At 41.8% G+C, this 24,057-nt stretch overlaps 2 protein-coding genes across 11 annotated transcripts in view; both read right to left on the bottom strand.

Annotated features, from left to right (window-relative positions):
- Positions 1-1,761, bottom strand: part of RUFY2 (RUN and FYVE domain containing 2) — a 34,996-nt gene extending 33,235 nt beyond the window's left edge. For 8 of the 9 annotated variants that reach the window (XR_013393270.1, XR_013393269.1, XR_003706742.2 and 5 more), the window contains exon 1: positions 1,617-1,761. Coding sequence is in view for 5 of the 9 variants with exons in the window: in XM_077930534.1 (XP_077786660.1) it covers positions 1,617-1,719 (103 nt within the window). In the remaining 4 variants the exon portion in view is untranslated. Of the gene's footprint in view, positions 1-1,371; positions 1,499-1,616 lie in introns of those variants that run through there. The other variant, XM_028729424.2, reaches the window with a different exon arrangement.
- Positions 1,762-3,109: 1,348 nt separating this feature from the next.
- On the bottom strand, positions 3,110-23,166 carry DNA2 (DNA replication helicase/nuclease 2). Of its 2 annotated transcripts, XM_028729420.2 has the most exons (21): positions 22,919-23,166; positions 21,776-21,949; positions 19,983-20,166; positions 18,875-19,017; positions 18,291-18,422; positions 16,560-16,776; positions 15,153-15,270; positions 13,897-14,062; positions 13,165-13,356; positions 12,736-12,969; positions 12,404-12,520; positions 12,199-12,308; positions 10,781-10,890; positions 9,757-9,981; positions 8,336-8,529; positions 7,791-7,880; positions 7,512-7,704; positions 6,829-6,918; positions 6,116-6,298; positions 5,232-5,378; positions 3,110-4,765 (listed from the first exon to the last, which is right to left on the bottom strand). In XM_028729420.2, the coding sequence occupies exons 1-21, from the start codon at positions 23,017-23,019 to the stop codon at positions 4,709-4,711; spliced, it is 3,177 nt and encodes a 1,058-aa protein (XP_028585253.2). In that variant the 5' UTR covers positions 23,020-23,166; the 3' UTR covers positions 3,110-4,708. The 2 variants fall into 2 exon arrangements, with proteins under 2 accessions (XP_028585253.2, XP_028585254.2); XM_028729421.2 differs by lacking the exons at positions 18,875-19,017; positions 21,776-21,949; positions 22,919-23,166 and having other exon boundaries at positions 19,983-20,107.
- Between the last annotated feature and the right edge of the window lie 891 nt (positions 23,167-24,057).

The following is a 24,057-nucleotide window of genomic DNA, read 5'->3' as shown; positions in this document are numbered from 1 at the left end:
CCAACATATGCTGACCGAAAGCTTATTTTTGCCAAATGTGTTTGCAAGCCCCACTGGGTCTAGCAGGATCAGGCCCAGTTCAAAAAGCAAGGGTGAAACTAGGCTTTATTTCATCCGGGTCAAAGACCCAGTTTGGCACACCCACACCCACACAGGTTGGGACTTGGGAGCCTCAATGGTGCCCCTCTGAAGGTTTCACCCAGGGCAAAAAACCAGGGTAGCCACACCACCCCCAGCTACAGCACTGCAAGAAGCATAACCCTAGCAGGAAAAAAACCGTGGTCCTCACTGCTTTTTAAAGTAATTTCTCCTCACTTCCCTTATATGATGACATCATAACGGTTGCAATATTGTGCACTGTTAGCTGGAAGTAAGCCCCTCTGAAAACTGGAACTTACTTCTGAGTAGGATAGGGCTGCATCTATCAGGCCCCAGAGCAGCTGCTACCTGGCCACAATATACCTACACCAAGCATCACAATCCAGGGGTGGGGTTAAAAGGACGCCTGAGAGCGAGCAACAGAGAGTTGCCCACTCTTGTCAGTCCCTGCTAATCGCGATTCTGAGACAGGGTCCCATGCAAGAAGCGATGCACGTGCAGAGTTCCTCCACACGAAGGGGGTGGGCATCCTGATTGGTCCAGAATACCCCTCCCCGGGACCTCCACGCGCCTAGCGAGGTTTGCGGGAAAGGTCCGTTCTGACGCTCAGCGGATGCGTGACGCAGCAGGCGGGGCCGGCCGGCGGGCGGGCGGGACTCTCCTTCCCCAAGCTCAACACGCGACGGCCGTTCGTCTGCATATGATTCCCCTCGTGACGTTGCCAATGGTAAACCACTCTTTCCCGCAATAAGCTATAATGAAGCAGCCCTACCTTCTTCACCGCCAGCAGTTCGCGCCCTCCCTACAGGCTCTCCAGCTTCGGATACAGAAACTTAAAGGAGAGATAATGATGATGACATGAAGCCTCCTCCGGGCAGGGCTTCTACATTCAAAGCAGGCACTGCTAGTTACTTAAGAAGCTACCGAAACTGCGCAAGCGAATAATGGGGAGCTACTACCAAGAGCCCGTCAACTGGAGCATCAACATCGTTGTGCAAAGCGAAGCCATTTCACTGCCTGCCCGGTTTTCATAGGAGATTTATCGATCTATTAACTCCTATGCTACCAATAGCCCGGGGTGGGCTTCGTTCCTAAGGGAACCTAGAGAGGGGCTCCCACCCCACAAAGGCCTGGATGCGGAATGAAATTGGGGGGCGGGCAGAGGACCGCGAGAGACTTTCTCGCGGCGGCCTTAAAGACCAATGGACTTTTCAGCATCCTTCCCCCCCCCCCCCCGGAGACGTGTGCAAGAGAAACACTTTAGGGTCAGACCTGTTGTTCGCCTGACGAGGCTCGAGGGGCGGCTTCAGCCCCTCGCGGATACCCGCCCCACAGCGGGCGAGCGAAGGCAGCGCTTCCCCCATAACAGACGGCGGCCGAGCCCACCCAGCCTCCCTCCCCAGAGGGAGAAGAAACGCTCCGTCAGCCCTTTCCCTTCGCCGCCGCCGCCGCCCGCCCAAGCTCCTGCGGCTCCCCTCACGCCCGGCCGCCGCCGCCGCTTATCCTCTCCTCCTTACCCATCGCCAGCGAGGAGCAGCAGCTGCCCGAGCAGCTCAGCGAGGTGGACCCAGCCTTTGCTCCTTTCACGGCCTTTCTCCAGCCCTCCTCCGCCTCCTCCATCTCCGCCCTCCGCCGCCGGAACCGCGCCCGCTGCGCCCCTGGCGGCGGGAGGACCCGGACGGAGGCGCGTCGCTGCGAGGGGCCGGAGCCAGATGTCGTGACAGGGCGAATTCTCCGAATTTGCTTCATATGGATTAAAGGGGACCCCTGACCATTAGGTCCATATGGATTAGCCTCTCCCAAATTCCCAGGCCAGGCTGGGGGTGGGGTTCACTTTTGCCTTGAGGTGAAAAGACGGGTTCTGCACTTCTCCCCCCCTCAATTATTCTAAGTTCTTTTAAACATTATTTATCAAAATCCTATGCCGCCCCTCATCCGACAACCACAGGGCGGTTTACAACATAAAAACGCAAAAATACATACCATACCAACAAAGAAAAAATACTACCCCCACCACCACAACTTACATAGATCTTGCCATTTCATTGTTCTCCAACAAGCTCAAATAAACTGTTACACCATGTTGGTTTTAAGTCAATCCAAAATATTTTCAAAACAGAAAACCAAATCCAACCTGGATACCACGCTGTAAACTGGAGTTGGTATACTAGTACACTCTATATACATATTTTAAAATCAGTTATGAGTCCAAAACATCATGAGCCCATCCATCAGCCCATATATACATGCTTGTGCAAGTCAATTTTCCCACCGGCAACCTGGGAAAAGGCGCGGAAACTCTTAACTCTTCATCCTTAGTTAAGGTTACCAGATTTTTTTCAATGAATCCGGGGACACTGTTCAACTTCAATGGATTTTGTCTGGGGACTGATTTGTAAATCCGGGGACATCTGGTAACCATATCTTAGCTGTCTGAAAGCAATTTTTTTACTCATTACAGATTACCATGAGTGGTCTATTTATAAACAAGGTATATGTGTTGATAGCCTGACAAATTATTAGCTGGGGAAATTGTGGCAGGATGGAGCAGTGGTTTCACAACTCCATCTTGCTAGTTTGGGGGGGAATGTGGGTGAGCTTCCCTCACTTTTTTTGCTACACTTCTTTCAGGCTGGCATGAGGCACTTTGGACTCAGCAAATTCTAAGTCTCCAATACACTGCTCCATTTTAGCCAGTAATAGCTTTCTGCTTGCCTTGGTACAGCAGGGACCTCCACTGCAGTATGCCGCAGAGGGGGGTGTCAATACCACATCCTAACTACCTCCAGCCATTAACACTGGGTGGCAGGGGTGCAATTGCATTCCTAGTCAAGTCAGAGATGAAACTTATTGAAAGTAAGTTTTAGGACTTCATTTACAGGGAAGTCCTATGCAGGTATACTCAGAACGGAGTTCAGTAGGACTTAGTCAGATTTGTATTGGTTGCAGTGAATGGCCATTACAGGTAAACAGTATTGCAAGTTTAGATAAAATATTTGTAATGCAAATGTATAATCAAGTTTATTTTATTATATATACTACAAAACAGGTAAAAATTTAAGAACTTGGTACAAATATCAGGTACAAACATTTATACATATTATATACAGAAATGAATTCCAGTCTTTAAATGGAATTATAATCTACAGGAGTTAATTCCAATGCAGTAATATGTACAACCCTTTTTCCAAACTTGTACATTAAAAAGAGTCAGGCCTAAGTTAGCTGTCATTTCAAGTAACTTTTATGAAACATTAAAAAAATATAGAAAAGTGAAACTACACTGCAATAAATTAATTAGCAGCAAGATAAATTCAGAATCCATCTGTAGTTCTGTCTCCCAAAAAGCTGAGTTACAACATTACAAACAAGCAGTTTCAAAAGGTGTTTCTTAGTAAAATCTACTTAATAGAGTTACTTATAATATCAAAAGTTCAAGTTATGAGGAAAAATCAGTATGAAAAACGAAAGCAATCTGATTAGTAATCTCACATTCCAGGGTTTTGTTGCTGTACAGAGGAAAGAATAAAGAAAACAGAGAACATGGATTGTTGTGAAGCAAGATGGCCACATAGCTTTAAGCTCTGCTCCTTGTTAACAAGACCTTTTATGCTTAAATACTGTTTTTTAAGAACAGTCTCTTAAGAAAATCTTTCTAGAATTTGGCATTCACAAGTCTTGTTTTAACAATAAAGATTGATCAAGTTGTAAGACTAGATGCACACAATATTTTAATGGCTCTAAATCTGTCAACTGATGAGAGCTATGAGAGAAAGGCAGTAGTACACTACTGGTGAAAGGCCCTACTCCCCTCAATTTGTAATAGCTGCCTCTAAGATTTCATACCTTATTACATACAGAGGGCTGAATCCAGCCACTTTGAAGTTGCAGTGATATAAACATAATAAATAATGTTCTGAACTTTTCTCTGATACATCCCCACCCCCCCACACACACACCTCACTTCAAAGTTCAAGAATGCACACACATCTGAGTTGCTCAGCAGAACTGAATAAAAGCAGCAAATTTAAAACCTGAAAATATGAGACATGTTCATGACATATGTTTGGGCATTCTTTTGCCAGAACACAAAAAATGGTATCTGTGGACAGGGGACAGAAGCATGCACACAAGCCCCAACCCCACATCCTAGTGCACATTACCCTACCTACCCACTCAGTCAATCCCAAGCCTTCACTGTACAGAGCAAAAAAAGAGAGAGGCTGCAGTGGCTTATACTTGCTTTTCATTAAAAGCAAGCAGAACACCTTGAGTGATTAAAAGGTCTTTATTAAGACCTGTGATTGTGCAGAAAGTTCTACTCTTGTTCAAGAAAATCCAAGAGCGCAGGAAAGGGACTAAATCAACATGGCAACATGAACCAGGATACTGGGTGGTGTTGGGTTTGCAGATCGATTCAAACAAATGCCTGAACATGCCTGGAGATGTTTTTAAAATGGCTAACATTTTAAGAACTATGTCGAGACATTAACATGTAGAAAAGACAGTGGAATTAAATCTATTTGACAATATGGAACTCCCAAGCCTATAATGCAATCGATTCTTTCAGCAGCACATGAATGAGGATTTTCACCTTGATGCCCCCTTGTCACAGAAGGTTACAACGATACACACTTTCACATGCCCCTAATGGAAGACTGAAAATGTAAGTAACGTTAAGGAAAATATATTTGGTAACGTGTGAAAGAAAAAAGTACAATCAATTTTAATGCTGTACTTGAATAAATCTTTTATCTGTATAACCCAGAGATCTTCAGAGGAGGTCTTGCTGAAGGTGCCACAAATTGCAAAATGCCATTTGATGGCAACACGAAAGTGGGCCTTCTCTGTAGTGATGTCTCTGGACGATTGTCCTCCCTTCTGCCATTCAAGAGGCATCAATTGTGTGCTTCCAACACTAAAAAAATCATCTATTTCCATGGCCTTTCCCTGACAAGTGGCACTAATCCTGCTGCTCTATACTATTGGTGATATTTGTAATATTATTTTAACTGAAATGCTTTAAATGTATTTTTTTATTTCTATCTTTGTAAGCAATTTTGAGATTTATTTGCAATGATAAAATCAATTAAATAAACAAATAAAGAGATGCACTACCAAAAAAAGGATATCATTGCTTCAGTATCCAAATGACAAAGCAACTTCTTCAGAGGAGGATAGTGACATAGGGATGGCACACAGCCCAGCATGATTAATTTGTGTTTTGCTCTTGTAATAGCAACGTTGAGACGTCTCCAGTCCTTCAGAAGTTCTCCAAGCTATCAGAAGAAAAGAGCAGTTGACCTAGCCTTAAGATTTTGCAGCTGACTGAGCTTGCCAGGTTTTGTATTTCAAATATAAAACTAAGCAGAACAGAACACCATCAGAAGAAGGTAGCAATCTGCTTTCTTCATTGCACAATCCACCAACAAAAAGAAAAGCAGTGTATTTCTGATATTTGGGGTATCCATCCAAACATTTTTCATGCACTGAGAAGGGAGCTGGGTCTCGCATTGTGGCCATGCCTCTCGCTAACCATGTATTCCACCAGTGTGTGAAAAACTATGTGCACAGTACCTCCCTGCAATGGGAGGAACTTGGGCCAATCAGAATTCCTCCCCTCACCTGGAGGCACTGTATGCACATAGGGTTGCTTCACTTCCTGGCTGAAAGTGTGGCTGACAAGCATGTGCAGCTGCTAGATACAATCCTCCATTCTCCCCATCAGCAAAGGATATCATCCGTAACAGGGGTTGTGCACACTCACAAGGGGATGTGGTCTAGATTTCTTTTGAAAAGCAAAAGGACAAAACTCCAAATTTCATAATGGACCCATGAAACTGTTCAATTACTTAGCTAAAATATTTGCATTTCTTATCATTTTGGAATAAATTTGTACAGTCACTTACTTCTGTGTTTTCCAAGCACAACTAAATAAGAAGCCATTTTCAGATGGACAAATCTTAACTTTCCAGATTATGAACTGCTCAGTGATTCTAAAATACAGCCTACTCACATTTCCATCGGCATTATTCCTTACAAAGGACACTATGATGATACTTTTGTCTCTTCCTTGGTACTTGTCCACAGTATTTACTTCTACATTCTTGATAAATGAACTTGTCATCAAGTCTGTGATTATCTTTAACTGATGTCTGTATGGAGATATGACCCCAATATCTGAGGGCTTGCAACCAGCCTAAAAAATAAATCCCAGACATTCAATGATTAAATCTAGCAAAAGAGTTGTTTTGGGGTATATGCTATCAAGAAACATTTGTGGAAAATGGAGTATAATAAACACAAAATAATTAGGCATTAACTTGAAGTCAAACAAATAAGAAACAAAAATGCAATATTAAATATAAAGTTACAAAAGTGAATCGAAACTGGTTCCTTTAAACTATGGTTTAAAGTTATGTGGAAACCAGGTCAACAAGCGCCCATATAAATAGTGTGGGGTTGTTGTTGTTTTTTAAATGCAGACTGTAATTGCTTATAATGCGCTCCAACAGCTAGGCGCTATATAGTGAAGAGGAAAGAAATACTGGAGAACCATTATTTTAGCTTTTTAAATGATGTGTCCCTAGTGGATGCCATAGAAGCAGTTTACTCAAATAAGCTTATCTCTGAACAGTGACTCAGTATACATACAGAATCAGGAGTTTAATGGCCAAAGCATGTCAGTTTTCAGAGCTGACCACACCATTTCAAAAATCCTTCAGATACCTTGATAAACATGGATGTCAGGAAGAGAACCAGTCTGGCTTCCGTCATGTTACTTACACCACCTTTTTCTGTAAGTTCTGGCGCTGGAACCTGTACCAAAGAAAAATCCTACACATTTTAATCTGTAACAAAGCAAGTTCAATTTTGCTTGCTAGCTTTTAAAAAAAGATGTACTGGATTTCCTTATATTAAAAAATCTGCATGTAGGTGATTTGGTTATGCTAAAGGGGACAAAGCCCACACAATTAAGAGGAAGGAGCCATACTGGAAGTTAGTATACTAATTCATCAAATTTACTCATCATGTCACACAACCAAAAGAAGACTTGAAGCAACTTACAAAAAAATAATACACAAACATACAATGTATAGAACAAATATTCATTTAAACAATACTGATATACTACAAGGGTTTAGAAATAAAAACAGCCAACAGAAGAACTAATACTAGAAAATAGTCATTAAAGCCAGAACTTCCAGGCGTTGTCCAAATACAGGCAGAATAAATATGCCTTTGCCTGGCCCTGGAAAGATTACAAAGACGAACCTCCCTGGGCAAAGCATTCCATAAGGAGGGGACTACCACAGAGACAGGACATTTTTAAAGCATTTCACCTTCAATTTCCTAATGAATAGCGTGAACAAAGAAATAACTGTTTATTAGGGCAAACAAGTAAAATTTACCTTTTCTGTGTTAAGGAAACAAACAGGGTTGTTTGGATCAAGTGTTTCCTTTAGCCAAGTTTCTGAAGAAAACTTCTGGTCCAATTTCAAGTCTTTTAAATTTGGCAAGTCAACTATGGCTTTGGACACCTTCTCAGAGCCGCATTCCAGTTTGCCATTATATACCAGGTTGTTGCTCAGTGACATAATTTTACTAAAAGGTTTCAAAAAACAAAACAATGTCAAATTTGAACACTTATAATATGTGGCGACTAAACAATAGCTACTTAAAGTACCGACCTGTTCATTCGGTACTGTACGGTCAGCTGAACAATGGCATTCTTGTTTCGTTCCAATCTTTTGAATAAACTTTCACCCATGCCAAGATCTCTGTTATAAAAAAAAAGTCAGTCCGTGGCTAACACAAAGCTTTGTTGATCATAAAAAGGTAAAGGGACCCCTGACCATTAGGTCCAGTCGTGGCTGACTCTGGGGTTGTGGCGCTCATCTCGCTTTACTGGCCGAGGGAGCCGGCATACAGCTTCCGGGTCATGTGGCCAGCATGACTAAACCGCTTCTGGCGAACCAGAGCAGCGCACGGAAACGCCGTTTACCTTCCCGCCGGAGCGGTACCTATTTATCTACTTGTACTTTGACATGCTTTCGAACTGCTAGGTTGGCAGGAGCAGGGACCGAGCAACAGGAGCTCACCCCGTCGCAGGGATTCGAATCGCCGACCTTCTGATCGGCAAGTCCTAGGCTCTGTGGTTTAACCCACAGCGCCACCCGCGTCCCTGTGTTGATCATACTACATGACTTACTTTGTCAGCAGGATGTCCTCTTACCTTGCTTCTGCATTTTGCACAAGTGGAGGTAGCTGCTGATGGTCCCCCACTAGCACAAACCGAAGTGAATAGAATAGTGGACCCAGGCAGATCGGCTGGCTTATTTGAGAAGCCTCATCCACTATGCAGAAGTCAAATTGTTTACGAGTGAAAATTGGATGCTTTATTCCCATGCATGTTGTGGCAACTACAGGCTAGAAAGAGAGTAAAAACTATTATTATTACTATTACTATTATTATTATTATTATTATTATTATTACCTGCCCCTCACCCTAAGGTCTCATGGCCAGTTACAACAAAAGATTCCTGCATTGTAGAGGGATGGACTAGACAATCCTTGTGGTCCCTTCCAACACCATGATTCTAAATGTTAAAAGCAGTTTAAAACAATTTGCAGTCACAAAGTAAGGTAGACCCTAAAAAATACACTTCAAGTGTCTAAAGACAGGGTGAAGAGGCATGTCTTCCACATTTGACAAAAGCTGTATAATGAAAATGCCAGACACACCTCTATGGGAAGTTCTACCACTTAGGGGCGGCCAGAGAATGTCCACATCCACACCCACAACCTGCAACTTCTTTTCAATATGTCATTGTAAACCTTGTATTTTCTAACTCTAACTTTTGTATGAAAAAAAATGTACAAATGTTTTCAGTTTAGAACAGTTATGTCTAAACAATACAACACTGCTGACTCTATAGATCATTAAATGCACTCTATACATGCGCTGTTAAAAAGCAGTTCTTGCTTTTATGGTTGTTTAACCTGAGCGTTTGGGGTGGTTCATTATGGTATAGACCTTTGAGGAGTAAAATTAGGGGTGGGAGTGCAAGTTGATAACAAGCAACTCAGAAAGGTCAAGTCTTGCTGAGCACCTGTGCATCACTGCCACGTCCTTATTGTGATTTAAATAGTAAGTCAAAATAGCGGTTTGCAAATGCGGGGATAATGTGTCTGTAAATTATTTATGATGAAATCTGATGGCTGAGATTTGCTTTGTCTCTCACAGGGAAGGCCAGCATCTTCACTGGGACACACTACTCCATAAAGAACAATCCAAGGCTGAAAGTGTATTTTGCCTTTGTACGACACAACCAGCCCCCTCTAGTGGTATGGGTCTCCCAGTTACAAAGCCTATATTATGAATATTTGCATATTAAATACAAAATTCAAAAGATGCAACACAGCTTGAATACATTTACCTTTTTCAATGTAAGTAAAATTGGTATGGACAAACATTTTATTTGAACCTTGATTCAAATCTGGGGAGGCATCATAACCAAAGCATTGTGCCGTGAAAATAAAGCACTAAATGCACTGCAGACAGGCAGACACCTCCAGCTAGATGTTCATTTTCCTGGTAGTCCTTTTGGAAATACATCTCAGAGATTCTAAAACCCTGAAAGTCATTTTCCTTACTTGACTACGATACAGCTCCTCCAAGTCAGCTACAGTCTTAATGCATTTGGATCTGCAGATCTCTTCCTCTGTGAACTTCTGAATGGCCGGATGAACCTTCTGAACTCTACCCAGTCGCAGAAAGCCTACTTTGAACTTTGCCAGCTTCAGAAGGATATTGTCAACTGCAGTGTGAGTAAAGCTAGTTAAGAGAACACTGAAGCCACAAGCATAAAGAATTCGGACCTAAATGTGGGAAAGGAGACAAAGGAAGGGTGCATTAATTTGCATTTTCGTACAAGTCATTCCCCCAATTCTAAAACCCAGCTGTCAATGTAGAAGAAAATTCCATTTATGGGGCGTGTGGGTGTTTTTCAGATCACCACCACCTACATTTAAGAAAGGCATTAGGGAAGCTGTGGTGCGATGGCCGCTGGTCTTGAGACTATGGACATTGATCAAAGTGGGGGAGCGCGCACAATCACTACTGCCCATGCATTCAACACTCACAGGAAGGGGATTTACGTGTATCAATGTTTATGCAGAGATATTCCGTATGAAGGGGGATCCTGGCCCAATCAGGATTTCTCCAATAATGTGTGGTAGAGCTCTATGTCCAAATGTAAACATGCACAAAGCCCCTTCCTATGCATGCCAAACACAGCTGGCGAGGGGTATATACGAGTGCTGGGTACACCAAAGCCCATCTAGCTGCCCTGACACACTTCTTAAGACACACAGGGGGTGTCATTTGACACACCCTCCCGTATTAATAAACTAGTAGTTAAGCACTTTATTTACACCAGTGGAAATCCTGAGTGCAGATTTGTGGTTTTGAAACATTCTCTCTTCAGAGAGCACATTTTGCTAACATGCCATATATAATATCTACATTAAGCATATAACTGCTTGAGCAGAGTCTGTTTTTTAATGAAACTTCTTACACATCACATTTTGGGTGTTTCAATCATTACAGTCCTACGGACTGCATGCACAAAATTCATTAACACCGTTTTTTCAAATGTTCTTCTTTCCGGAATCTTACCAGAGCACATATTGTGGTGGTTTTTCCTGTCCCAGGCATCCCGACAATGAGTGTGTAATCCTTTGAAAGCAGCACTTGTTTCATTGCTTGTTTCTGGGGTTTATTAAGGCCTTTGATTTATGGAAAAAAATAAGTGAATACAGTAAGTTCTTTGCCTTCATTTTAAACATAATTGCCAGGACCTGGGGACTATTGAGGTACCTATTTTACCATATCAAAACATTAGCTATATTTGCATGTACGGGGGCAGAATACACAGTTCAATCCTATGCACCTTTACCCAGCTAGTTCCACTAAGTTCAGTAAGGGTTGCTCCAGGTAAATGCGCAGAGGATTACAACCTAATTAAGAAGTGTAAGGTAGGTCATCTCATTCATGCTTTGCTTGGAAGTCCCATAACTTCCTGCTACATCAATTAATACTCTGGAGAACAAGCCTGCTACAAATTTGGTATTGGCTTCAAAATTTGTTGACCACACATTTTAAACCTGGGCTTCTAAGCAGCAACTCAGTTTCGGCTAAAAATTGCCTCCAGGCAGAGAAACTTATGGAAACAAAATAACTTCATTTCTTCTTTAAGGCAATCCATATGCCACAAATGACTAGCAAAAAGTCTCAACAGCAAAGATTATCTTTTGTTGACTAGCTTGCAAAGTTCTGAACGTGAACATTACTGCAGCAGAGCACATCTAGAAAGGTCAACAGAAAACTTCCATTAAGTTTAGGATAAGGCATGCCACCACGAAGAGCTGTTAAGCATGCATTGGTTCTTTGTTTGCTTTCAGGCAAAATTCAGAATGCTTCTTCAGCTTAGAAAGCTTCAGTCTCTCAATGAATTCAACAATTCTCCTCTAACCACATGAGAAGTTGCCTTCCCTGACATACAGTACTCTTTAGGAAGAGAAATCACACACACCTGCATGACATTCACTGAGAGGAGAACCAAGCTTGGGTTTGGGTTCATATTCCAGCTCAGCCACAGACTCTCTAAATAACAGAGCATTTTTAATGAATTGTGTAAAGAGTTTTTAACTTTTGATTGGTTTACGTATTTTAAATATAATTAGCCCTGGGGCCCTGGGACAAAAGGGAGGGATATGAATTATACAGAGAAAAGTACCAATCTTATTGAGAGTCGTCACCTGTTTTTACATGCCCAGGCTTTGGGATTTGCCAGGCTACAAGACTGCAGGACAGTATTTCATTCTTACTCCAGCAAAGTAAGTATTTATAGAGCTTCAGCAAATGGGCATTATTTTATCTTTCAATGAGCTGATTCATTGAAAATGCATGGCATCCAGTGCCTTAAATTTTCAGTCACAAGGTTTTCCGCTGAATCTCTAGGCAGGAAATCCAATTTTCTAATATAACCAGACCTTAATAGGATTTTTTAAAATAAAAAAATGCATCTACTGTACCTTTTAGAATGTTCGCAACAGTTTCCTTTGCTTCTGGAGGAAGGACAGAGCTCAGATGTTGGATGAACTGTGGTTTCTGAAAGTCTATTATTAAATTACGAAGCCTTTCACTAAAAGGAAGGATTGAGAGGGAAAGGAATAAACAAAAATTGAAAACACATTTCTAGAAATGTTAGGCATGGAAGGAAGATAAAATTGAACAGACCTTGCAGGAGAATTTCCCATCAATTTGGAAAGGTTTCCCAATGGAGCATCTGTGCCAAAAGCTCCTTCTTCATGGTCTAACCTAAATATAGTGTCTTTCGGGATACGTGACAAGTTCCTGGAAGGCAGGAAAAAAGTTATCACTCAGACCCGGAGTATTAGAAAATATACTGAGAAGTCTTTCCCAAACTGGTGCCCTCCCATCACCCCTGACCATGCTGTCTAGACCTAATGGCAGCTGTAATTCAAAAGATGCTGAGGGCACCAGGTTGGATAGGGAGGTTATTACATGTTATTACATGAACTCTCCTGACAAGTAAAGCACTATGTTACCTATCCAATAAGCAAGAGATTTTGGAGCCGTTGACCTGTTGCACATAACCAATCGCCAAGCCAAGCAAAGTGCTGTCCGCTTCACCACTCACAACAACCCTGTCTCCTATCATCAGAGTTGTTGCAGGCGCAGAACCCTTTTTACGCTGGAAACAGTGTAAATACAGTCCGTCGGACACCTTCTGCACGCACTCCACCCTGATCATGTTTCCAATGCAGTCTCCGTGTTTCTCCCTACAAAAATTAAAAACAAATGAAGTTTAGGAACGCTCATGGTACACAGTTGCTAGCCCGTATAACTCTTTGCTTTAAGGAAACTGAAAGAAGTTTCATCTACATTTTTAGCCGCCATTACTCTGAAAAACTCGATGTCAACAGTTTCGGTAGCTAAAGCGAAGTTTGAAAGAGGCCCTACAAAATCACCAATACCTTTCTGCAGCAGGTATCATCCATATGTTTCTGCAGCCCTTCTTTCCATCTTTATATTGTGACTCCAAGGTTAGCATCAGATACCAGAGATGGAAATACTCCAGGTGCGAGGGCTTCAGATGCTGGGTCTCATTTTCAACAGCAGCAAGCACATCCGGAGAAATAAAGTGATTTTGCTGCTGTTCCACAGCCCTAAAACAGAACACAACATGTATCCTCCTCTAATTTCAATTATGACGGCCTGTGATAATTCTGCTAAGAAACTTCATAGATGGCTACAATTTGAATTATGTCTGTGCTATCTTCATATAAATTCTTAGGGAGACTTACACTAGTGCACCTGCATCCTTCTACCCCCTGAAAACCTACTTCTATTGCTTTCCCTGGATTTTATCAATAGATTCTCTCTGGTTTTAGGGTAGCTACCATTTCAGCATGCACTATCGTAGTAGAACCATTATCATATTTAGGGTCATGCCTACATTTCTGCTTGGTATAGTTCACAGCTGGAAAACTAAATCAAACGCAACATGGCGTGATCCAAAATATTACATTTGACATTACACAGAATCTCGAACACAGAAAAGAATCAATTATTTCACACCTGGATCTAATGTAGCCTTGTCCAAAACTGTGATGTAGAAAACAGAGCCTTAATGAAACCACAGCATCAGCCATTTTAAACGGAGATCAGCTTGCAAAGAGCTTGCAGGCTTTTAAAAAGGAATTTACCTGCTATAAAGTGCACAGTTCTGCTTCTGAGAGCAATAGCTGCACGCCTTACTGTCATTAATCAGAGGAGGCAAAGATGCAAGCTGTGTCTGCTCCTTCCCAGTGTCAGATTTGCATACGGTGTGAAGCAAATAGAAGGCCAACTCATTTCTTAGTTTGATCAGTTCTGCAGAGGGAGAAACAAAAATGATGTCCAGGTCCCCCCCCCCCAAAAAAAGTTTCAAATATTTAGGGAAAAGGCACAAGGAAAACTACTTTGGCTCTGCACTCACTGGCCCAGGAAACACAGAGACAAGATGACACATCTCTGCCTCTCCCTCCAATCTGAAGCTGGATGGCACGGTGCTAGTGAGGTGACAGAGGCTTGCTTTGCACAAATCCTAAGTTTCCTCTCAACTTTGGGGCTGGGGGTGAGTAGGGATCATTCCCCTCCACAGCAGTTCCAAGACTATGAGGAAGCTTAGAACTCATTATTTCATTTATTTGTTTTCTATATTTACATCTCACGCTTCCTTCCAAAGGAGACCATGCTACCCTGAGGCTGTCTTGGGCATTTACTGAAATTTGAGGCCTTTACTCAACTAGTGCACCAATTTTGTCTTTCCTTGGGAAAGGACGAACTTGCCATGGTTTTCCATGCCCATGTAGTTCCCAGCTTGACTTGCTGAGATGGGCTCTACATGGACTCCCTGTTGAAAAGGTTTTGGAAACTTCAGTTGGTTAATATAAAACATCACTAGACTGATAATGGGACCTAGCCATACTGAACGAATACAAGATCTTCACTGGCTACCAGTTTATTTCCAGGCACAAATCAAAGTGCTGAAATTGACTAATTAAGTCCTAGATAACCTAGAACCATGCCAGCTGAAGGCTTTCTTTCTCCTGTAAAAACTTCCTATTTGCCGATGTTGTCACTGGATGCTCTGCTCTGAGTCCCTTTGCTTTTTCAGTAGCAGGGCCCACATTTTGGAACGATCTCCCCAGAAAAATTCATCTGGCACTTGCAATTTTTCTGTGCCAATTTAAATCTGTTTTTTACATGAGCTTTTTGTAAAAGACAGCAAATTTGTGTTTGTGGTGAGGGGGAGAATCTTAAACTATTGAATTCTGCTTTATCTGTTTTTCCTTATTGAATTGCATTTTTTTTATTAAAAAAAAATTCTAGCCCCCTTGAAGACTGCATTGTTGAAAAAATGAGATGGAAATATTGTAAACACAACACTGTCCAATGATTTTTCCAAGCAGAAAACTACCTCTCCTATCCATACGATTTCCAGGTACAGGAAACATATTCCCAGTTTTAAGGTAAAGGAGGAATCCAGCTTCAGGATCAGCTCGTCTTCCTTGGCACAACAAGGAGTACAAAACCACCTGGGGAAAGAATCCAAAACTATTAAAATGGAATGTTAAATGTAGGTATCAACCAAGTTGCACCACTTTGCAGTTTCTTGCTGCAGTAATCACACACAATATGTCCCCCACCAGTGAGCATACAAATTATGTATCGCTAGCAAATAAGCACGCAAGGGCTGCATCAAGACCAGTAATATGGGCGTCAGAGCTGAGAAAACTATAGTCCCACTAACAATTCCTGGGGATGGCATACTGCATCATGCGAGGGACTTAATCAGTCAAGCCAGTTATCGCAATGAATATATTCACAGAAGCCGCCCTAATTATTTAGTGCAGCACAACAGCCAGGCCTATAGCCAGATTATCAACCAGACTTACGATTTTGCTATTCTTCCTACTCTGCTGGCTTCTCATTTTCTGCTTTTAGCAACAGACAGAAAGAAATGCGGGTCTTTGGACACCACCAAAAAATAAATAAATCCCTGCATCCAAGAAAGATAGAGCCTCTAGAAGACCTCATCAACTGAACTTAAGGAAGATCAAACAGTAGGTGCTACTAACCAGAACACAAACTTTGAAAGGCAAAACCAGAGCCTTGAAATGGACCCAGAAAGAAATGCAGATGCTTCAAAATAAATAGTTTGTTTCTGCCTATCAGTATCTTCAACAGCAGCCCCACATAAAATACACTACAGTAACCCAATCTCCCAATCTGGATTGTCAAAGACATGAATGACAGCAGTTTCATTTCCTTTTTCATCAGCGGACACAGGAAACCAAACAAAAAAATCTGATAAACAACAACCTAGGGCACAGACCCTGTCTAGGAATCCAAGTACTACCTTCCTCCAGCTACATAATTTCCCCTTAATGTGCAATTTTAGTCAGTCTACTGAGCTCCTACTAGCATCAACTCTGTACTATTTATACTGGGCTTAAGTTTATTCACAATCATTCAGTCCATTTCAGACACTAACTGAGGGAAATCACGACCGGAACACCTGGCTCTGATGATAAAAAAAAAAAGAGTTCAGTATTATCAGCACATGGGTGACAACTTCAGCCAAAGGTTTCATGTTGATGTTAAGGATCATGGGAGACCCAACTGAACTCCAATGAACCCTGCAGAGCAAATCCTATAGGAAGGAGCAACTGCCTCACAGCATCAGCTTCTGGAACCTTCTGAACCCACCACAAATGATGCTTAAAAACAATTAAGAACATATTAAAACATTTTAAAAACTTAATATTTAGTCAGTGCCTTTCATGCACCCTTTAAAATTAATTACAATAATTCCTATTTGTACCTGACTTCTGTGTTCTATAGAGTTAGATTCCTTGCCACTTTTAAGCTCCAGAGGCATTATCTTGGACTGAGTTGTAGATCTGCGATGAATTGTTACGCCAGCTGTAACATCAATTTTACCCTTTAAGCCAAACCTGGGGCACCAAATGTTCTCCTCAACATCCAGGATTTCTGTAACTTTGACAGTGCACCAGGAGTCATCTTTTTCATCCCCTGGCCTATCAGAAAAAAAACATTAAGTGTATTAACCGGAAAGGTTTACTTCCGAAAACGAAGAGATAGCTTTCCTTAAATATGTACTTGAAGGGACAAAATCCATATTCCTTTAACAGGTTAGAACCTATTACATTCTTAAGCAACTGCTTCCAAACAAATCAAAAGGCAGTGCTTCCTCTTACTATTATTTTGTTCTTACAGATGAGAAAAATGATTTCATTCTCAAGTAATAGAACAAGTGGGCTGAAATGCTTAGCCGGATTTGAGTTGTCAACAAACAAGGGATTCAAGCAACCAAAGAATGTGCAGCAAATAAATATGAATAATGAAGCCTTGAAAATACAAAGTCTGGTGAATTTGAGTTGAAATGCAATAGTAGCTACTTTGCAATAGCTACAGCAAACAAGCCCAAGGAGAGAAACTTGAAATACTAAACATAGTCGTAAGAAAGTTTGTGTTTTTAATTATACTTTAACTAACAGAAGCCAAAAGCCAGTGTGGTGTAGTGGTTAAGAGCGGTAGTCTCGTAATCTGGGGAACCGGGTTCGCGTCTCTGCTCCTCCACATGCAGCTGCTGGGTGACCTTGGGCCAGTCACACTTCTCTGAAGTCTCTCAGCCCCACTCACCTCACAGAGTGTTTGTTGTGGGGGAGGAAGGGAAAGGAGAATGTTAGCCGCTTTGAGACTCCTTAAAGGGAGTGAAAGGCGGGATATCAAATCCAAACTCTTCTTCTTCTTCTTCTTCTTCTTCAAAACAGCGTTACCACAGTACATTGCACACTTCAGCCCCCTTTTTTTTCCTAAGCAGTGCCCCTGGGCAGGATTCATAGAGGGGAGAAATTATCAAAAATCTCTCCACCTTCCACTGGAAATATCCCATGAACAGAAGGAGCACTTTTGCTTGCAAAAGGGCAAGTCTGGATCTAACCCACAAATCCCCCTCTCAACATGTTGTTTATAAGTGCCCTAGATTCTGTGCCAGGAAAGGAGGTTAACAACCCAGCTCAATTGTTAAAGAAGTTGTACATATTTTTATTTATTTATTTCTGGTCCTTTGCAGTCCAGTAAAGGGAAAGGTAAAGGTACCCTGCCCGTACGGGCCAGTCTTGCCAGACTCTAGGGTTGTGCACTCATCTCACTCTATAGGCCGGGAGCCAGCGCTGTCCACAGACACTTCTGGGTCACATGGCCAGTGTGACAAAGCTGCATCTGGCGAGCCAGCGCAGCACACGGAACGCCGTTTACCTTCCCGCTGGTAAGCGGTCCCTATTTATCTACTTGCACCTGAAGGTGCTTTCGAACTGCTAGGTTGGCAGGCGCTGGGACCAAACAATGGGAGCGCACCCCGCCACGGGGATTCGAACCGCCAACCTTTCGATCGGCAAGTCCTAGGCGCTGAGGCTTTAACCCACAGCGCCACCCGCAGATTCTGCAATTCTGACACAGCTAACTAAGTTCACCTACAGCACTGGCAGAACAACTTTACAACAGTGTGTTAGTGTGAATAGTTCCGTACCATTTTATCTGCATGTTATGCTGGCAAACATGGTTTTCTTTGTATATGAACTCTTCTGCCCATTTAATGAAAGAGTGAAAGTACTCTTCTATCTCTTGCATTATATCATTCTCTTTCAGATTTAACTGGTACCTGCGGAAGCAAAAGGAGGAAAGCATATTAAAAGCTGCATGGCAGATAGCAGAAGGGAGGAAACGGAAAAGATCTCTACATTACAGATATCTATTTTTTATTTGTGGTCCCTCAGAGAAAAATATCCACATGTTTAGGCATTTGTAATGTTCCGAAGTTTTATTTATGCAACTACAGGGAACTATCCTTCCAAAATGTAGCACATACAACTATAAAAATGACAAGTGAATTACTTTGCTTCAAAAAGGTTACCCTATTTACATACTCCGAAACAATTATGGCAGTGCATTTTTGTCCACACAAGCAATCACATGGACAAAAAGGTAAGAATATCAGCAATTCCCACTATCCCTGTGCAAACTGACCTTTGCTAAGCATTAAAGCTAAGAAAAAGAACAAGTTCTTCAGAGAAAGGTATACCACTCGCTTCATCTCTTACAGCTAATACTTACAGCTCTTTTAGATACTTTGGTCCATGAATTACTGAGAAGGCAATTTCTTGCAATTTCTCTTGTGTAAAATTTGTTCCTGCTTTTTGGAAAATTTCATGAAGGATTGTACCTATTAGCATAGGACGCAAACCAGGCTCACATCCCTGGGGGAAAAATGAAACCACCCCAAAATATTAGCAGAGATGTACGTGCACTACACATTAATTAATCTGTACAATACTGCATTTTTAGTGGCATTGTCCCATCCTAAGGGCGCAATCCTCTGCACTCTTACTATACCATAAGTCCCATTAAATACAGTAGGACTACTTTTTGAGTAAACACTGTAAGCAAGGTATGTTAATTTTAAAAAACAAATAACAAAGAAAGAAGAAAGGACCAACAGGACAATTTCATAATTAAACTAACTATCAAGTTAGGAGGTTAATAAGGAGCCATGTTTCCCTCTTGAATATAAGCTATCAATGTAAGTCCACCAATCATTATTTATTTTTCTTTTATTACATTTATACCCCCACCTTTCTCGCATCATGAAAATAAAGGCCCACTTTTATTCCATCATGGTACCAATATGTAGCTCCCACACAGTCACTCAGCCAAACACTGAGCAGAGCCAGACCTGTTTAGCTTCAACAAGGTGGTGGCCTTATGTGTCTTCAGATCATACTCTGGGAATTTGAGGTTAATTTTCCACCCAATCACTTAAGTTTGGGATGATATGCAAAGTTGACCATATAAAACATGCATTTTAACACATATATAACCATATGTTCATCGCTAGACAAATCCACATTAAAATTATTGTTTCTCCAACTCCAGAAAATACTGACTCTGTTCATCTATTTGCTATTTTTGTCTTCATCAATTACCCCAAAGGCACTCTGGAGACTACTGGATTATCACTATAGTAAATAGGGAACATAGTATAGTGAACCAGAGCATTCTGAAGCTCTTTACTGGTATAATTTTATTTATAACTTCTTATGTATGAAGTACTTATAATACTAGGTGCTTTATTTAAAACAACAGTTGACAATGCCCTTAATACAGATGTTATCAATGCCCATGAAACAAACCATTTTAATATACAATGTTTTCCCCAACTTACTTTGAACTTTTCACTCAGTATAGCTTTCCTCATACACCGAATGCTATTCGATACAGTAGTGCCAGAGACTAATACATCTGGATACAGAATCAAATATCCTCCATCTGCATCTATTATCCAAACACCCGCGTTGCACTCTCCTTCTAGATGAATGATATCTCCAGGCTGCACTGGAACAGAAATCCTGAAAAATATGTGACATATTACAATGTTGATACGCACACATTTTTAAATTATCTGTGATTTTTGCACTGACATATAGACCAAGGAAAGGAAAGTGATCATGTATTCAAGAAAAACTATAACGATTTTTCAGGGACTTATTGTAACCCACACTCTCGCGATTACAAAGGCCTTCTACAGAAAGGCAGTGAAAATGGGCACAAACAGGTAGAGAAGCAGAGAAGATAATCTCTGAACAATTCAGTAGTGGTCCTTTTAGGGATCAATTCTATGGTGACTGGGGTTGGGGAAGGAAATTCCATAGGGAAGCAACTACCATGATGGAAGCATTGCTAGTTAGCCAGTCACACGAGCTGAAGCAACCAGTTCTGGTGGCTGTCTATTTTTTCCTTTTGGTACTTCGTTTTAAAATGTCTCTTGTATTCACTCCAACAGGAGGGAGCTATGTACCCTTAAGGGCAGGGGCATGTCAGGGGAAAGAGGGTGTAGGATGCTGTGTGTGTACAACTCCCCAATATACACTTGTCTTACCCCCACCATCCGTTCCTACAAAGCTTTCTGTGGGTATAGAAGGAGCCCTCCTGGGAAGTGAATAGCATCCCACCAGTGGGCCTCCCTCTCTGAAAGTGGAACAGCACTGCTTATACTGCTTCCAACAACCCCTTGGCTGGTCTTAGAATTGTTCCGACAGAACTACTGGCAATTAATTAAATGCAATTAACAAAACAACATTAGATAGCTCTTTGGATAAAAGATTTCAGTCTATGTGTACTTAAATGACCACTGCTAATGACAGGATAATTTTTTACAGTGATGTACTGGAGTAAAACAGGCACATAATGTGCTGTTCTATACTTCCTTTAAGGTCAAAGGGCAGGCAGCTCTGCCTTTAGATCAGAGATCCCTTATCTTCGAAATTAAAACTGGATATAACAAGTATCCATGCCTGATATCATATGAAGTCAGGAGAGAGTGGTCTGCCCCAAATGGCCTCACAGGCCAAATTCAAAGGGCTAGTAGGCCCAATTATTATTCCTGCTAGAATTAATTTATTAATCACCTTCAAAACTACTGTCTCAAGGCGATTTACACATAAAATGATTAACAACAGTAAAAAACACAAAAGCAACAAATACATTTAAAATGAAACTAAAACTTAACAAACAGACATTTGTGATAAAAGACCCATTTATCTAGCTGGGAAAGCCTGAAAGAACAAAAATGTCTTCAATTGTTTCCCGAAAGTGAAGATAGTGGGAGCTTGTTGTACCTCAATAGGAATGGTATTCCACAGAACAGGAGAAGCCACACTAAAAGTCCTGCTCCAAGTTACTGTGGAACTTGCAGGAGACTGGACTGGAGGTCCCCCACTACTATCAAAAAATGTTGACACCTTAAGGCTTAATGTACTAAAAAAGCAGGGAGGGGGACCGTCAAAGGCTTCCTTCCCTTTACTGACATTAATAGGAGAAACTAAGAAGTAGAAATATTTTGATCCCTTGTCCCATAGAACTAATTTTTCAACTTTTTAACCACAATTAGAAACTACAATAACAACCATAAAGAACATTTTGCCCATTATCCAGTATCAATAGTCACACAGAAGTTACCAGTCATGTCTTAGGATGCAAAGTTCTGTATCCAAATCATCAAGCTGAGAAGAAGCTGTAATAGTCAGGTGTTTCTCCAGAGCACCATTTTCCTGGACATGTAACACACAGTATCTGTTGTTCAGGCCCTTGCTGAGTACTGTATCCGAAAAGCCAACAATTTTCTTTGGGAATCTAAAATTACAGTTGCATGATAATACATACAGGTACAAGGCAGTAGTCAGGCACACACTCGTAATAACAGAATGGCTTAGATACCACTGAGGGCTAAGATCTGTGAATCTCACTTAAGACATGGAAGCGGAAGCACCAAGCAGAAAGAAACAGCAGCACTACGTTTGTCCACTTCTAGACAAGAGACAATTGTTCTCCAAGTACTTAGCCATTTAATTTTTCTATTATTTGGACAAATTGCTTTCAAATGCTAACACCTTTGAAAGTAATTTGGCCAAATAAGACAATGGAACATAAAGAGGGGAAACCATTCCAAAACCCATGTTTGCCTTTGTACACACAGAGGGAAGAGAGGGCACTTGCAGGAGAGAACTTGGGGGCTAAGAGGGGACCTTAACCCCTACTTCCAGCTTTTCCTCTGTAAGGATCCCTCCTCCAGCTGCTTTTTCACTAGGTCCTGAAACTGAAAATATACCAGGATGGGAGGAGAGCAACTTCAGAGGATCCTTTGCAGAATTGGCCGACAAAGGATGGCTTAATCACCCCTTGTTATTAGAGATTATACACACACACACATATATACAGTACACATACATACATACATACATGTGTGTGTGTGTGTGTGTGTGTGTGCGCGCGCACACACACACACGCATATGTACTCTCTCTCTCTCTCTCTTTTTCCCCTCAAAAGCTATTGTTGCATAATTGCCACAGCATGATCATTGGATTACAACCCCCATCATTTCTGACCATCGACCATGCTAGCTGGGACGGATCAGAGTTGAGCCACGTGTGGGACTCTAATCACAGGCTCCCCAATCGCCACCCAACCTCCAGGTGCCTAAAGGGCAGGAGAAGTGGGGAGGGGGCCCACAACCAGGAGAGAGCGGGATCCTTGGGGAGAAGCGTCCAGCCGGCGCTTCGAAAGGCGCGCGCTTTTTCAGCTCAGTCCCCGCCAAGAAGCACCTCGGCGGCGGAGGCAGGTCCTCGAAGAAGCTCCTCTCCATCAGCTCTTCCAGAGTCACTTCAGCCGCCTCTTCCTTCTTCTCCTGCCTCCTCGCCGCCATCTCCAAGGCGCCAAAAGCATAAGCGGGAAGGGGGAAAGAAAAAAGGGGGGGAAACAGAAGCCGGGACGGGAGCTAATAAGCCCCCTCCCCCGCCCAGCCCGCGAGGGCGCAGGCGTAACAAGCGCGCTCCCCTATGAGGCGCCGGGGGTGGAGTTTGGGGCTTTTCCTGTTTGCGCGCGAGCGGCGGGTCTCTCTTCTTTTCCGCTTTCCGTGCTGCAAGAACGGTTTAAACTCGTTTCTTCCTCGTGCTTATTGAGAGCGTCTTGGAATACGAGCGGGGTGGGTGGGAAGGAATTGCTTTCTTCAAAACAAAGAGCAATGGTCGTTTGCTTGCTCCCCATTTCGTCTGCAGTGAAATCCTGCCACGCTTTTCTTTCCTTCATCTTCCTTGGAAGTTTTTTAAGCCGTCTGTCATGGTTGCTTTTGTTGGGATTCCTGCTTTGCAGAGGGTTGGACTGGTTGACCCTTGGGGTCCCTTCCAAGTCTACAGTTTTGCAAGGAAGGGTAATAACAGGAAGATTTAAAGAAGGAACTATTGGAATCTCAAGGCAGTAGAAACGTAAGATGATTGGAACCCACTGAACTTGAAGCATGGGAAGCCCCACCAAAAATTTATAATTTGGCAGAATATTTGGACTATATGAGATGTATTTGTATAATTTGAGGTAGAAGAGTGGAGAGTAAAATTGATAGAATATGCGGAACTGGATAAATTAACAGGGAAAATCAAATATACTAAAGATCAAAAGTTTATTGAGGACTGGGAGAAATTTGTGGGTTATCTGGAAAACAACTGTGCTGTAAATACAACGCTAGTGGGGTTTAAAGAGGCACTGTAAAGAATAAGTATTGTTTATTTGAAATAATATAGGAAGGGAGGAACAAATGGCAATATGAAAGAATGGAATGTGTACTAAAGATATAACTACGAATGATTGTCAGTGACGTTGAAGGAAGTCCAAAACGGATAAGATTTGTTGTAATATGGACAAAATGTATTACTAGTTGGAAATCAATAAAATCTTAAAATGCAAAAAA

The sequence above is a fragment of the Podarcis muralis genome, chromosome 6 (genome assembly GCF_964188315.1).
Source record: "Podarcis muralis chromosome 6, rPodMur119.hap1.1, whole genome shotgun sequence".
NCBI classification, from domain to species: domain Eukaryota; kingdom Metazoa; phylum Chordata; class Lepidosauria; order Squamata; family Lacertidae; genus Podarcis; species Podarcis muralis.
This window is presented reverse-complemented; position numbering and strand designations above follow the sequence as displayed.

What these genes read in the sequence shown, in the direction of transcription:
- DNA2 (XM_028729420.2), bottom strand. Translation starts at nt 23,019, where the DNA reads ATGGCGGCGAGGAGGCAGGAGAAGAAGGAAGAGGCGGCTGAAGTGACT. An exon ending in TACTGAGTGAAAAGTTCAAA is followed by an intron (nt 19,018 to 19,982) that starts GTAAGTTGGGGA and finishes TTTTTCCCCCAG; the next exon opens with GGATGTGAGCCTGGTTTGCG. An exon ending in ATGGGAAATTCTCCTGCAAG is followed by an intron (nt 12,309 to 12,403) that starts GTCTGTTCAATT and finishes CCTTCCTTTTAG; the next exon opens with TGAAAGGCTTCGTAATTTAA.